The 15,507-nt window shown below is 53.2% G+C and overlaps 1 protein-coding gene across 12 annotated transcripts in view; it reads left to right on the forward strand.

Moving 5' to 3' along the window:
• The window catches only part of DNMBP (dynamin binding protein), a 35,544-nt gene extending 20,555 nt beyond the window's left edge, over positions 1-14,989 (forward strand). For 10 of the 12 annotated variants that reach the window (XM_062001085.1, XM_062001083.1, XM_062001084.1 and 7 more), the window contains 13 exons: positions 5,564-5,751; positions 6,356-6,455; positions 7,172-7,319; positions 7,812-7,829; positions 8,506-8,705; positions 10,219-10,349; positions 10,581-10,685; positions 10,892-11,020; positions 11,728-12,060; positions 12,480-12,662; positions 12,737-12,935; positions 13,024-13,454; positions 13,769-14,989. In XM_062001085.1, coding sequence (XP_061857069.1) covers positions 5,564-5,751; positions 6,356-6,455; positions 7,172-7,319; positions 7,812-7,829; positions 8,506-8,705; positions 10,219-10,349; positions 10,581-10,685; positions 10,892-11,020; positions 11,728-12,060; positions 12,480-12,662; positions 12,737-12,935; positions 13,024-13,454; positions 13,769-13,954 — 2,351 coding nt within the window. In that variant the 3' untranslated portion in view covers positions 13,955-14,989. Of the gene's footprint in view, positions 1-1,365; positions 1,402-5,563; positions 5,752-6,355; positions 6,456-7,171; positions 7,320-7,811; positions 7,830-8,505; positions 8,706-10,218; positions 10,350-10,580; positions 10,686-10,891; positions 11,021-11,727; positions 12,061-12,479; positions 12,663-12,736; positions 12,936-13,023; positions 13,455-13,768 lie in introns of those variants that run through there. The other 2 variants (XM_062001094.1, XM_062001092.1) reach the window with 2 other exon arrangements.
• Positions 14,990-15,507: the final 518 nt, after the last annotated feature.

A 15,507-nucleotide genomic window follows, 5' to 3' on the forward strand; every position in this document is an offset into this window, starting at 1 on the left:
AATGTTCAGTTCTCTACATGACAGCAGTGATTTTCCATTTACTTTAAAAATACTGTGTAGGATCAACTCCAAATATACTCCCTGGAGAACCTGATTAGGAATGCCCTCTGTTCTGGATATTCTCTGCTAGCAAAGGGGTTTTGAGGTACCAGTTAGCATGGTCTTATTTTTGCTTTTTAGACAGAAAGAAACAGAATATTTATTGTCTATTTCTTCCTTTTTGCCAAACTTACCAAAAATTTTACTCTCTCTCTGCTTACTTGTGTACATCATTGAGAGGGTTTCTTTTGTCCTGGATGGAAATAAAAGTATTATAAAGTAGCATTTCCCCAAATTGTACCATCCATGGATTTTTATTGATACCTTTCTGGTCTCATTTTTCCGTGCTTCAGAGTTCCTGGTGTGTCTGTTGTCTGTTATCTGCATTTTCTATGTTAATTAATTTGTATTTGCGACCTTTATTGAAGCAGAGACCTGGGACAGATTTTGCACCAACATTGTCCTCTTGATTGCATAGCCATGTTTTTTTGATTATCTGATTAAACCATCCAGCTTCACTCTTTTTTTCCATTAGTGTTTCTGCTCACACTTCTGTTGATGCTCTGCCTCAGCTTTAGGTTAGCTCTTTGTACACCATCATATTTCTTCACTTTTTCTTTGCATCACAGGCTGGGACCATCCTCTGTTCACATTAAATGCAGTGGGGCTATGTTCATGTCTGGATAACCACTGCCTGTTTGGGGTAATGGTTGTAATTTTACCTGGCATAGAGACAACCCCACCAAGCAGGCTCTTCATCAGACATCTTTGAGACATTAAGCTGTTTCATGGCCCTGGAGAAGTGTCTCCATTCTGTTATTTTTCATCTCATTTTTCTGGCTTGCCTCGATTTATCTCCTGCTGCATGGTCTCGGGGCTCTACCACAGCTGATTTCACTTCTGTGGACTGAAGTCTTCTTTTGCTATGGCACCTCTCTTTTGCATCCCCTCTGTTGCATTTGGAGCAGTGGATATATTCTGTTACAGGCTTATTTCCAACGTCCTGAGTGAGAGTTTTCACCCCAGCCAGATCCTGCTCCTGGCAGCAAGTTTAGCCTTTCACTCAGTTTAATTATTCCCTGCCCTAGTTTCGTCCCCTCTCTTCTCATGGTAGTCAGTGGCTCCTCCCCTCCTGGCGTCCACATACTTCAAATATTTGCAGCTGGTTTGTTTTGTCCTGAGTCACTGCTTGACTCTGCTGAGCTGTGAGCCTGGGGCTGGGCTCCCCTGGCTCCTGTCGGAGATACATCGGAGATACCTAGGCCTCAGCGCTGGTGGGCAGCAGGTCCCTCTGCAGTTGGCGTGAGCAGCCTGGGTGCCCTGCGAGGCTGTGCCGTGCCGTGCCACGGGGGATGGTGCCAGGTGAGCTCTGACAAGGCAGAGCTGGGGACAATGCAGCCGTTTGGGTGAGCCCCCAGCCTGTACACGATGGGCACGCACCCCGTTTGATCTGGATCTTCATGGGTCTGCTCTGCTTCCAGAGTGGGGCAGGGAGAAAACCTCTGTTGGCATGTGTGCTCCTACTAGGAGGTTGGGCAATTAGAACTTTTTGGTGATTAGAGAAAGTCAATGATGGTGGCATTTCTTTGATGAGCAGAATGATCCATGTCATTGCAATATGAAATCAAGGCCTCCACAGGAAGGGCAGAGGTGGCAGCGTTCTCCATCTTGATACCTCACTGCCAGGGGCTGGATTATGAGTCGGTGTTGAATCTCCCATGCATCAGCAAAACTCGAAAATGGGTGCTGCTGAGAGACTGTCACAGACCATCAAACTGATCCAGAGAGGCAAAGAGACTTGTTGCAAATTTGCCAAAGGCGATAGAGAAAACAATGTTGTTAGAGGATTTAATTTAGAGTGGCAGATTACAGAGCTCATGCAACCTACAAGAGGACAAAATTTGAGTCTCTGAAAATTGTGATTGAGAACATTGTTTTTGGAAGTTTATTTCTAAATAGCCGTTTGGCATCACACAAATTTGTAACTGGATTGGAATTTGGTAGCTTCATTAGAAATACCAGTCGCATTCCCGCAGACTAACAGAGCCTCTTCCAGCTGTGGTTTACCTCTCAGTGCTTCCAAAGCTGATGAGCATGATGGCTCAGATTGAAAGGTAACATTTAAATAGAAAATCTGTGAAGTAAAGTGGAGATCTGTTAAAAAAGCTGTGAAATGGGTGGGTTTAGTTAAATGCTTAATAAGCCTCATTTAGAAAAAGCTGCTATTAGACACACGAGGATGTGTGACAAACAGGGAAAAGGAAATTGATGGCAGTCAGCAGAGATAGTACGAAATGCAAAAGTGGGGGGTTTAAAATGCATCAGAATCAAACCCTAAGTATTATATGTATTGGTCAGATGGAAGAGACAAATGTTGAAAACAAATGCTGTATTTGAGTTTTTTGAACTGTGAGTGTTTGGAAAGGGGCAGAACAACTTTTGAGTTCTTTGCTGAAGGAGGATGCCAGACTGATGATAAACAACAAGAGTCCTAAGAGACCTGGCTGCAACATAGCCTTGTTTTTAAACAAATCTTGGAATACTCAGAAAGAGTAAGAAGGGCAGAGGAGAATTAATCTGTATAAGTTTACAAAATCATGCAAACACCGATACAGTATAAGTGGGTAGAACTGGTGGCCAGCATTGTGCCAGGTCAAGCAAGCTGACTACTATGGGCTTAAAACCTGTGCAGGGAAGGGATTAAGTTCACTTCCACAGATGGGGATTTGAGACTTGCAGAGGAGGAGTGTCGTGGAGCTGGCAATCTCACAAATGTCAGTAGAATCGTTGTCGCAGGGCACTCTCGGAAAGGGCCTGACCTAGATTTACTGCCCTGGGGTTTACTTGGTGGAACGTGGGGAGTTGCTGCATTTGTTGGAAACACAGGGCATCTCCAGCTCTGTTTCAGTGAGCTGGAGATAGACACATCATGTGGCTGCAGCTTAGCTATGGCTAAAGCTGGAAGCACAGCAAGGTTGTTTGGTGGTACTCCCAAGGTGTTCTGTACAAAACTTCATCTGCTGGCATTTTGCCTGGGGATAAATGCAAAATCCTGTTCTTTGACCAAGGCAAATATAGTCTTTTCCATTTTAATTCCCCAATGCTGTTGCATGGGTGATTTCTGTATCTTATTCTGGCTGGTCTTCATTTAAAAGATTCTTCCCTAGCTAGCCCATGCCACACTATCAGCTCACTTGGCCACCTCACCTGAGTTTCACACAGCTGTTTGCATCTCAAATTAACACCTTCCTACTTCCTGCTATTTCTTTAAAGTAACTCATTTATTATTATTTTCTTAACTCTTCGAGCTGCAGAGACCTGCTTGGTGTTTCCTGTATATTTTACTGTCTTGAGTCCTGTTCAGGCTCTAAGCACTGTGTCTCAGGAATGATGTCCCTGTAGGGTGTTTGCTCAGCAAGGCCTGGTCTGCTTCCGAGCGCTGTGCAAAAGCAAACAGCAAATGTTAAGCCCTTCCTTGCAGACTCCTGCTGCATCTGAGTTAATGAAGTTCATCACTGGGGACTTCCCTAGCTGAAGTAAGTCTTTTGCCCAGTGCAAGGTGGCTGTGGTGGGGATAGTTTTAAGGACTCTTGACAGTAGGAATTGGTGAAGCCTGCTCTTTAAATGTAGTGCTGATTGTGACACTAAATCCTCCTCTGTGGAGCTGGCTCTTTTGGTACTCCGCAGACTTGATTTCAAGGTAGGGCAGCAGAGGTGCCTGCTTAGAGAAATGGGTATCTTCCCTCCCATGTCGAGGGCATCTTCTGAACAGGGTTTTAGGTGGGTTTCCCAATTGCTGTGGTGGAGGGAGTGTCTGGAACTGATTTGGAAGTGTGTGCAAGAGGCACATCAGTTCTAGTGCCCAGGTAGCTGTGGGAAGTTGCTGCTTGATGCCAATGGTGTTGGTTTCTGTTTGTCACTGCTGCCCTGCAGTGGGAAGGGCTGGAAACTGACATGCTTTCAGGTAGTTATGGTCCATGTCTCTGTTTCTTCTCTTTCCTGTGCTGTTTCAGTGTAAATATTTGAGCCTGGAAGCAGTAGCAGGACGCTTAGGCTGAGGTAGCTGTTTCCCATCCCATTCACACTGCTGCTGGTTACTGCCGTCACTCACCACTGCCTGTCAGGGCGAGGCTGGAGGCAGGGGACAATGGAAGCAAGGCCTGCCCCGTACCTGGGCAGAAGCAGCTGGGAGCACGGTTACCAGGATAAGTCCCAAGCCCTGCTGGGTGTCCCCAGGAGTCCCTCAGGTTGAGCCGCTGTTGCCCGGGGCTGTAACTGGAGAGGCCGGGGAGGTGGGGAACTGGAAGTGCCTGTCCTGCAAGAATATTTTTACAAATGTCTGAGCTGGGGCATGCCCACAACTGTAATAAAGTCCCTTCGAGAGAGACAGCAGCTGGGGCTCCGTGGGAGACACGGATAGAGCGGATGGGCATCTATCAAATCGGCAGCTGGCCTTAGCTCAGGTAGGCTGGGTGCTGCCAGTGCCCCGTGGCCTCAGTTCTGCCAAGCAGTCAGAGAATGGGGGAGGCCCGAGTGTTCCTGGCCCTGCCCTGCTTGGAGCGGTGTCCCGGGGAGGTGTTGCAGAGGGGCTTTCCTGAATTTGGGATGAGGGTGGAGGGTGTGGTACCGTGATACTGTGTGTTGCCGTGGTTCTGGCCAGAGGGCGCATGCTTTTAAAAGCAGGCAGGTGGGGCAGAAAATGGCTGGGGCCCCGGAATGTGCTGGGGGATAAAATGTCTCAATGAAAACGGGAGGGGGCTGGGCTAGCCCGGGCGCCGCAGGTGGGACAGAAAACCAGGAGGCGAAGCGGCCGCCGGGGGCTGGGCCAGGAGAGCGGCAGGGCGGCCGTGCCGTGCGCCCCGCAGCCTGCCGCGGTGGGCTCGGGACGGAGGCAGCGGCGGGACGGCAGCCTGGGCGCACAGCAGGGCCCAGGGCGGTGCCGGGGGCTGTGCAGCCGCGGGTTGCTCGCCATGAGAGCGGAGCCGTCCGTGGGGCTGCATCCGGCTCCCCGGCCTTCGCCTGGCCCGGCCCCTGCGCTGCTCGCCGCCCCGGCCTGACTTCCCTGGCCCGGCCCGGGCAGGAGCCCCTAGCCGCGGTCCAGCTCCAGGCTTTGCCGCCGGCAGCCCCATTGTGAGTGCCCGAGGCCTTTTCGGCCATTCAGATGGAAATGCCCCCGGGCTGGAGAATAGAAACCCTGTCCCAGCCCGAGGGAAAGAGGTGGCCGCCATTGCCCGTCCGGGAAGAGGGCAAGGAGAGCAGCGGGGCTCCTCTCCATCTCTGCTCAGCCTCACCGAGTTCCCTGGAGCGGCAGAGTTGGAGAGTGGGGGTAGGAGAGGGGTCTGGACCCGGCCGGCATCAGTGGGGACAGTCTGAAGCAGGTTTGGTTGCTTGGTGCCCTTTGCCCAAAGGGGTGTGATGATGGGACACCACAGGTTACTGCTGGGAGCAGACCAGGGCTCCCTGCTGCCCTGGAGAGATAGGGAAGGCATCTGGAGGATGTTAATCTTACTTGTCTGTCTTGCAGAGATGACTCTCCTGTCCTCCCAGACACCGTCCTTGGAGCCATCCTCAGCTGCCACTGAGAGCCCAGAGCAAAGAATGCTGGAGAAAAGATCAAAGGTTATTGAGGAACTGCTTCAGACAGAGCGGGACTATATCCGAGACCTGGAGATGTGTGTGGAGAAGATCATGGTGCCCCTGCAGCAGACACAGGTATGAGCGTGAGGGCAATGTATGGTGCAGCACTGGTGGGATGCAGTGAGGATACTGAGTTTTTTAGATTTTGAGGTTTCTTAGCAGCAGCACAGGAACCCAAAGGGGAAAGTCAGCTACACTGGGGGGAGCAGGGTGGTTCTTCCTGCTCCCTGCATTCATAGAAATATTCTACCTGTTTTGGAATCTTGCTGAGCTCTCACTGTTGCTGAAAGCAAGAGATCTGGCATCAAGTATCACATTCATTTCCTGGAGCATTTCCTTTTCATTGAGTTCGTAGGTTAAATTCATTGTCAGGAGAAAGAAAATGTGTGCTGTTGGTGGGAGGACAGAGTTGGTGGGAGGGGAGGGAGGACATCAAGTGAACAGAGACAGGGATGAAATTGCTGGAAAAGAGGAGGACACTGGTAGACACATAAAGAGCGAGAGTTTCAGTGCACTGGAAGATGACAACAGAGTGAGTACAGAAGTCGTTGTGATGGGAGGAAGTAGCACTGGGTGGCTGCTGTGGAGCTGCAGGCAGATAGTTTGCAGGAGGGCAAGGGGAGACTGTTGGCTCTGTCTGGGACATTTTTCCCCATCCATCTCTCTTCCCATTCCCCAGATGCAGAGTATAGACTTTGAGGGTCTTTTTGGAAACATCCACATGGTAATTAGCTTCTCCAAACAGCTGCTGTCCACTTTGGAGACTTCAGATGCCATTGGTATGAATTCTGCTGTTACCTTTTCTCATCAGGCTGGGATGGGCTTTGCTAGTGGTGGAGCAGAACAGAGTAGTTACAATGGCAAGAGACTGTCATTGGGGTTGGGCTTCCTCTCTGCTGATTCTTGTCAATCATCAGTCTAGCAGCGAAGCCAAGGAGCCTTGTTGCCCTAAGGGTTGCTGTGTTGAGAAACACTGTGCTTGTGGCCCTCCCTAGCCCCAAAGAGAGCCCCACTGCTCACTGTTGTGCTGCCAGCTTTTGCCTCTTAGGCAGCCTGTGGCCTTGCTCTCCATGTGACTCCCCACCCACACTGCCACTCACCAGTGTCTCCTTTCCGCACCTCTGGTAGAGCTGGATCAATTGAGGTCTCTGGGCAGAGCCACCTAGGGCCTCTTTGTGTGAGTAAATCGTCCCCTCAAGGCACGGTGAGATTTCATGACGTGGCCTTGGCTTCAGCCTGAGGCCTCCTTCCCTTGACACACCTTTGGTGCACAGCTTTCCATTTCTGTCCCCCTGGCCTACAGCAACTGGAAAGCAGGAAAGATATGTGGCCATGCTGAGGATGACAAGGCATCCTTGTTGCTCTAGAAACACTGTCCTCTCAAGCTGTATGTGGGAAACGGGGATAGTGGATGTCTCATTGTGAGACTTGCCAGGATTGTTGAAGGCAGCTGGAGACCAGGACACACTGAAGTCTGCTTTACTGCTGTCTGCAGGACCAGTGTTCCTGGCACAGCGTGCAGAGCTGGAGAGCGTGTACAGGGTGTATTGCCAGAACCATGATGAGGCCATCACACTTCTGGAAGCCTATGAGAAGGATGAGAAGATACAGAAATTACTCCTGGATCTGCTGGATAGCCTCAGGTTTGAATCTTTCCTGTGGTGGCCACCAGGCTGGAGTTAGGGGGTGTTCAGTCTCCAACATCCCTTCCCCTCTGCCAGCAGTGCTTGAGCAGTTCCAGTGGTGACTGAACAGAGGCTGCCTGTGTCACAGCATAGTTGGCCAGGCTCTGGGTTCAGAAGGTCCCCTGCCCCCATGCCCCTTAAGCCACAGAGAAGGTGGCATGTCTTGAATTGGGAGCTTCTGTTCCTCAAGCCCTGCCCCACCTTGGCCGGTGAGGAAGGAGCCACTTTGCCTGGCTGTGTGACTGCCAGGGCTCCAGCTTGGGGACTTGAATGCCCTGGGAGCCATCAGCACCAGCTGCTACTGGGGAGGGGGATAAGGGCTGCCCACCACCTTACTCTGGCAGCATCCCTGCAGGAGGGAAGGGAGGGGTGCTGGCCCCGGGACTGCACGCCTGCCACCCCATTAACCCGTTGCTCTTCTTTGCTTTTTGGCACTCTGTGGGCCGTCAGGAGCCTGTACAGTGAGTGGTAAGTGCATCTTTCCCTGTTAGTCCCTGCTTGTCCATCTGGGCTGGCCTGGCTGCTCCCTTGTAACTAACCTCCCACCACTGGCTGGGTGCATGTTGGGGGGCCCTCAGGAGCAGAGGCAGAGCTGAGAGGAGCAGGGTGTCAGTGGCATGATGGCAGCAGAGGCAATGGATGGGCTACACAGGCAGGCAGCACAGGCAGGTCAGGAGGTGAGGGGAGGGGAAGTCTTGGGTAGGGAACAAATATTGGGGACCCATAATCCCAAGGAGCCGGGAAAGCCCATGCCAGCTGCAGTACTGCAGTCAGTCCGTCCTGCAGTGAGGCTCAGATATGAGCAAAGAGGTGATGGGACAGGATCTGAGGCAAGTGGTACTTTGGTAAGTTTGTGGCTGTGCCTGTGTGGATTTTGCAGTGGATCTGGTGATGAAGAGGATCTTGGCCGGGAAGGGTCACTTGGTGTGAGGTCTGGAGACCTGGGGTTGATATTGAAATCAGTGGGGGTTCAGGAGTACAGGGAGCTTGGAGAAGAGGGTGGTGTGACTGACTGACTTAGGGAGCACAGTGGATTTAGAGGCATTGGTATTCAGGATGTGGTTGGGATTGGTTTGAGGGGGCAAGACTTGCATGGTAGAGCCATACGGAAACCTGGTGCGTCTCCTTTGTCCCGCCTTCCCAGGGGCTGCACAAACTACATTAACCTGGGCTCCTTCCTCATCAAGCCGGTGCAGAGGGTGATGCGGTACCCACTGCTGCTGATGGAGCTGCTGAGTGCCACCCCCGAGGCTCACCTTGACAAGGCACCGCTCACAGCCGCCGTCCTCGCCGTCAAAGAGATCAACGTCAACATCAACGAGTACAAGCGCCGGAAGGACCTAGGTCAGTACCTGGGGCATGAGACACAGGAGTGGGTGTGTTGGGGTTGGTGTCTGTCAACTCCTGGGCCTTACCTGGCAACTACAGTCTGGAGGGAATCTGCTCCCAAAGCCTGTGCCCTCATGGAAGGGCGGTAGAAGAGCTGCATTTAAAAAATGTGAACATGAGATACAGTACTTAAATTGATGCAGTATACATCTGACTTCAGCTGTTTCTTGTGATACAGAGGTAAGAAATCTATGCAGTCACTGAACACATGGTTATTACATGAAAAAAAAAAAAGACAAGTAGGAAATGAATATTCTTGGGCAGTCTCAGTCTTACTGAGATTTGGAGACTAAGTTTGAAGGTTTATCTGTAGAAGGGACAGAAATGCAGAGGCAGAGGCTGCAAGTGTGAGGTCTCCAGCCCAAGCTCCTGCTTGGAGTAGGATTGTCTCAAAAGCTATCTCTGATCAGATCGTTCTCACTGACCCCCAACAATGGAGATGTCACAGTCTCTCTGCTGACATATGCCAGGGATGCACTACCTTTGAGATGAAGCTGTGCTTGCTGACCCATGCTGAAGCTCTCAAGCTGCAGGTGCTGGCCACCAGTGCCTGGCACTGGTGAGACCAATTGCACCCCACCACCTTTGTAGCTGCCCTTCAAGTGTCTGCAGTCTGTGAGCAGATCACCTTCCGCCTCCTCCCAGCCAGACTGAGCTCACCCAGCTCTCCCTGTGGGGCCTGAACTCTCCCTATGGGTCAGGAGCTCTGGTTCTCCCACATCTCTCTCGTCCTGGGAGCACCAAGACTGGACACAGTATCCAAGTGCAGCCTCCCCAGAACTGAAGAGAGGGAGAAAAACATTCCCTTTGATCCACCAGCCACTCTCCCTATGGTTCAGGAGCTCTGGTTCTCCCACATCTCTCTTGTCCTGGGAGCACCAAGACTGGACACAGTATCCAAGTGCAGCCTCCCCAGAACTGAAGAGAGGGAGAAAAACATTCCCTTTGATCCACCAGCCACTCTCCCTGTTTTCCCTTTGAAGCCCCTCACTCATGCAGTTCTTACACTTTACGCTTTCCACATTGTCCTACTAAAGCTGAAGTGATACAGGCTGCCTGTAATGATTGCTCCTATTTGCTGAAGAAGAAATATAAATACCTCCTTTGGGACTAGTGATTATTGTACACCATCTCCTGTGTCATGCTAGTGCTATGCATGATCCTACAGGGGAGTCTTGAGTGGTGGCTCTACAAACTGTAGGGCATCTTGAGAGCCAGATGGGAATTAGGTGGCGGTACCGTGATGGATTTAGGTATGGTATGGTGTATGGTATGGTGTATGGGATGAGATGAGATGAGATGAGATGAGATGAGATGAGATGAGATGAGATGAGATGAGATGAGATGAGATACTTGGGACTGCAGAGGCTTAGGGAAAGGGAGAATCAGTAAGGCAGTTGTTGACAGGCACTGTAAGACATGGTCATTGTGCTGACAAGGGTTCTGATTTCCACATCAAATTCTTTAGTGCTGAAGTACCGGAAGGGGGATGAGGATAGCCTCATGGAGAAGATCTCCAAGCTCAATTTCCACTCTATCATCAAGAAATCCAACCGTGTGAGCAGCCACCTCAAGCAACTGACGGGCTTTGCACCCCAGGTAACGTGCATAAGCTGCCAGGTACACTTACACCCCACCTGTGGTGACATCTGCTGTGCCCCCCACACCCCTTCCCCAGTGAGTAGCTCTGAGCCCGGCCAGCAGGGCACAGTGAGTTTAAGGTCCAAACCACAACTCTGCTGTCCAGCTTGTGGGCAGGAAGCCCCCATCTCACACTCTGGGAGGTGCTGAAGTCCTGCATTACCTCCCCTGAGGCACTTTCTCTCACAGATGAAGGATGAAGCCTTTGAAGAGACAGAGAAGAATTTCCGGATGCAGGAGCGGCTGATCAAGTCCTTCATCCGGGACCTTTCCCTATACCTGCAGCACGTCCGGGTGAGTCAGTCTGGGCTGATGCCTTAACCACAGGGCTCTCCCTGCACTGCCCCTCCTGCCTGCACAGTGTGTACCTGCAGTGCCTCTGGCTAGTGCTCCTGCCCTCAGCCCTGCTGAAGGGAATGGTCTCGGAGGGTCTGGGCTGCCCTGGGAGACCTCTCCTGGGCAGCAACCGTGGCTGTGCTGACTCTGTGTCCCTGGTGCAGGAGTCAGCGTGCATGAAGGCACTGGCAGCAGTGAGCATGTGGGATCTGTGCACTGAGAAGGGCAGTGAAGACTTGGGCGAGTTCCAGAAAGTGAATCGGCTCATCAGTGACCAGCTGTTCTCTGACTTTGTGAGTGAGGCTGTGCTCTCGTGCTGGGGGCACCCCACTGGGAACCTCCCTGCTGCAGGGGGGCAGCCCCTGAGAGGCTGCAGGGGGGATAGCACAACCTGACAGAGGTGTGAGCACTCCTGTTCAGCTCTTGTCTCCTGAAAGCTTTATGCCTGTGGGTTTATGATGTGTGTTGAACATGCCTGTTAGATACTTTTTCAGCCCTACCTGAAATGTTACAGCTCTGTATGGGAGGTACTTCCCATGTTGTATGTTCAGGTACTTCCCATACTGTTGCCTACACTGGCACATTTATAGAATCGTAGAATCATTTCAATTGGAAAAGACCTTTAAGATATCAAATCCAACTCCTCACCTCACTATGATGCCAAGCCCATCACTAACCCATGGCCCTCAGCACCTCAGCTATGTCTTTTAAATATCTCCAGGGATGGGGACTCCATCAACTCCCTGGACAACCCGTGCCAGTGCTTAACAACCTTCTCGGTGAAAAAGCTCTTCCTCATCTCCAATCTAAACCTCCCCAAGTGTTAGATTATAACATTTGTATTGGAAGGGACCCATGGAGCTCTGGTGGGTGTCATCAGGAAGGTGCCCACTGTGCTGTCCCAGGGAGGTTGTATGCAAGGAGGGTAAGCTGTTGGTGTTCACTGCACGCTGGGAGAGAGCAACTTGTCTCAGCTGCTCTCTGCATGTCTGCCCACCAGAAAGAGCGGACGGAGCGGCTGGTCAGCTCGCCCCTGAACCAGCTGCTCAGCATGTTTGCGGGGCCCCACAAGCTGGTGCAGAAGCGCTTTGACAAGCTCCTCGACTTCCACAACTGCACGGAGCGAGCGGAGAAGCTGAAGGACAAGCGAACGCTGGAGGAGCTGCAGTCAGCCCGCAACAACTACGAGGCTCTCAACGCCCAGCTGCTGGACGAGCTGCCGCAGTTCCTGCGCTTGGCCAAGGAGCTCTTTGCGGGCTGCGTGCGTGGCTACGCCGAGGCACACTGTGACTTTGTGCGCCGGGCCCTGGAGGAGCTGAGGCCCCTATTGTCGGTGAGTTCCTGGAGCACAGCTCAGCTTAGTGCTCATCTCTCTGCAGGGCTTGCCCGTGAGCCTTTCTGGGACCCATCCCCTTGAGGGGCAGATTCAGGCCCTGAGTGCCTTGGGGAGGGCTCTCGTTAGGGCAGAGATTGCAGGGTCACAATGCAACTGGGTGTAGAGATAGTGAAGGCTCAGGCTGCTCCAGAAACAGTGGCAGATGAGCATTGCCTGGGAGAATATCAAGTTGTGAGTTTGGGAACTGCTTCGAGCTGGGTCCAGACAGGACTGCATATCTAGGACTAGTGCAGGTCACAGGCAAGACTTAGATCCCTGCTCGGCCCAGGAGCTGGCTTGGTCTCTGATGGAGCTGTTGGCTGTTTTTCCCAGCAGCTGTCACTTAACTATGACCTGCAACTCTGCTCTGGTTCCAGTTGCTGAAGGTGTCTGGCAGGGAAGGAAACCTCATTGCCATCTTCCAGGATGAGCACAGTCGAGTCCTTCAGCAGCTCCAGGCCTTCACCTTCTTCCCTGAGTCCCAGGCAGCTCCCAAGAAGCCTTTTGAGAGGAAGAACGTGGAGCGTCAGTCTGCCCGGCGGCAGCCCCTCATCGGCTTGGTGAGTCCTCTGAGCCCTGTGCCAGGGCTTTCTGTGCCCAGGGCCTGGGCTGAACCTGCCCTGTTCCCCCACAGCCCAGCTACCTCCTGCAGTCGGACGACACCCGAGCCACCCTCCTGGCCCGCTATCCCCCAGACAGCCTCTTCCAAGCAGACCGCAATTTCAATGCTGCCCAAGATCTGGATGTCTCGCTGCTGGAGGGAGACCTCGTGGGTGTCATCAAGAGGAAGGACCCCATGGGCAGCCAGAATCGCTGGCTCATAGACAATGGGGGTAGGTGGCTGCTCATGGTTGCCTGCCGTGAGGCCTCTCATCTACTCACCTTGTGCCACAGTCTGAGCTACCTTCCTCTCCTTTGCAGTGACCAAGGGCTTTGTGTACAGCTCCTTTCTGAAGCCCTACAACCCACGCCGCAGCCAGTCGGACGTCTCTGTGGGCAGCCACTCTTCCAACGACTCAGAGCACAACAGCTCCTCTCCCCAAAGCAACTCCACACTGACCTTCAGCCCCGGCGGTGCGGCTGTCACCTTCACTCAGAAGCCACCGCAGGACTCACTGGCTGACCCGCAGCAGTCCCCGCAGCCCCCCTCAGAGGTGGACTCTCCGTCTCTGCCCCTGCGTGGCTCTGGTGACAAGATGGCCATGCCGGAGTGGCTGCGGCGCTGCGGCCGCCCTGAGCTGGGCAGCAGTCCCGGCTCCCGCAGCGGGCAGCCCGCCAAGGCACGGTCCCGGCCCACGCCCGCCGAGGACAGGGATTCTGGGCTGGAGAGCGGCGAGTCAGAGGGCAACCAGGTGAGCCTCAGCCTCCCCTTGCTGAGGTGGGGCTGGATCTTCCTCCTCCCTGGCAGTGATCAGGGAGAGGTGATAAGTAGAGGCTGCTTTGTCTCAAAGGGCTGAGGCGGAGAATGAGACCCTTTCTCCCAGCAGCAGCAGTGCAGAGACAGAGAACTAGGCTGAAAGAAGGGGCAAGTCTGGCTGAAGCTAAGATAGGGATGACGCTGCGGCTGTCCCTGGGGAGAGGAGCAAAAGCCCACACATGCTGTGCAATGTGAGAGCGAGGCCGTGTGGCATGACAGTCCAACTGACGCTCTTCCTTTGTCCCGCAGGTCTATTATGCTCTGTACACCTTCAAAGGCCGAAACGCCAACGAGCTGAGCGTGTCAGCTAACCAGAGACTCAGGATCCTGCAGTTTGAGGATGTCATGGGCAATCGGGAGTGGTGGCTGGCCGAGGCACACGGGAAGCAGGGCTACGTGCCCTCCAGTTACATCCGGAAGACAGAGTACACGTGAGGGGACGGGCAGGAGCCTGCACTCCCTGCCTTAGGACAGGACTGCTGGGGCCTGGGGAGGGAGGCTGGCCCAGCCTGTAGCCCCTGCTGCTCCCCCCAGGCTGTGTACCTTGCAGCTCCTGGGCCCCACCATGCTGGCTGCTACTTCCCCTTCTGGGGAGAAACAAGAGTAGGCTGGCAGGGCAGGCAGCTGTGTGAGGGCAGAGAGTTCAGCTGTGCTGTCTGAGCCTCCTGTGTCAGCAGGAGAGCAAAGCTTAGGGCCGCAGCCTGGGAGGGTAAGGCTCAACCAAGGCTGAGGAGCTGCTGTGGCTTTAAATCTTATCAGGTTAATGCTGAGTGTCTGGAGTCTGTCTTTAGCCAAGTAGTGTTAAAAGCAGCCTGGGCCCTGCAAACGTGCTCTTTGTGCCTTATTAGCAGCAGGAGCCTGGTCTTGCCTGTCTGCAGGACCTCAGGGACATCTACACACTGCCTGGGGAAGCAGCTTGGAGGTTCACCGAGAGTAGTTGAGCTCCAGGGCTGGGATGGGCCCAGCCTCTTTCTGAAAGCTCTCACAGCAGAGCCCCAGTGGGTGTTTCATCCCTATGGCTTGGTCTCCCATTGGCTCTAGGCTCTGCTGCTAACAGCAGCCGTCAGGTTCTCATCTTCCAGGCGACCCAGGGGTCCAGAACACCATCTTCTCTTGATGGCACTGTATCTCCTGTGCCCAAGGCCTGTATTTACTTGGACATGCCTACCTGGCTGCTCTGGGCTGGGGCAGGGCAGAAGGCAAAGCACAGGCTGTCCTCCAGCCTGGCTTTTGGGGGACTCTGACCAGGATTGCCTCACTTGGGCTTTCCTGTAGGGCACTGGAGACAGCGCTGACCTTCTAGGAGGGCAAGACCCTCTCTGGGAGGTATGTGGTACCGTGTGCCAGGGTCGTTTTTGTGCCTTATCCACTGCTGCCGTGCCCTGAAGGAAGTTTCCTTTTCCTTGGGGCAATGTTTTGTGTCCCCTGTACTGCTGCTCTGTAAATAAAGATTTGCCCTTGTGTATAGGAGGTGCCTGTGCAGGTGTTGGAAAGGCTGGGAGATGGGTCCAGGCCAGTGCTGCGCACAAGGGCAAAACCCACAGGCTTCATGCAGACCCTTCGTGGCCAGGAAGAACATTCACCTTTCAGAGAGGTCTACTATGTGTTTGCCTTGCTTTTTGTGCCACCTGCCCCTGAGGCACTCAGAAACCCTCACAGGAAAGCTCTTCATTTAATAAGTAGTGCTTGCACTATCCTCTCCCCCTGCCCTGCTGCTTGTTACAAGGTTCAGGTGGGGGAGTGAGGCTTGTGTCCTTTCTGGCACCAGCCAAGGTGAAGGGGTTGTCCCTGCCATAGGTGGGCAAGTGGGCACAGGCTCCCTGGGTGCCAGCAGTTGCTGGCAGTGCTGCCACTCCTGCCTTTTATGCTCAGGAGTGTGTGTGGTGTGTGTCTCTCCCCCACAATCTGGTTTGTAGTCTGGAGCCACAATCTGACCCACTAGTGGTTTCCATCACCCCATTACTTTGCACAACAGCCAAAGGGAGCTG

This window comes from Colius striatus, chromosome 8, assembly GCF_028858725.1.
Source record: "Colius striatus isolate bColStr4 chromosome 8, bColStr4.1.hap1, whole genome shotgun sequence".
NCBI lineage: Eukaryota > Metazoa > Chordata > Aves > Coliiformes > Coliidae > Colius > Colius striatus.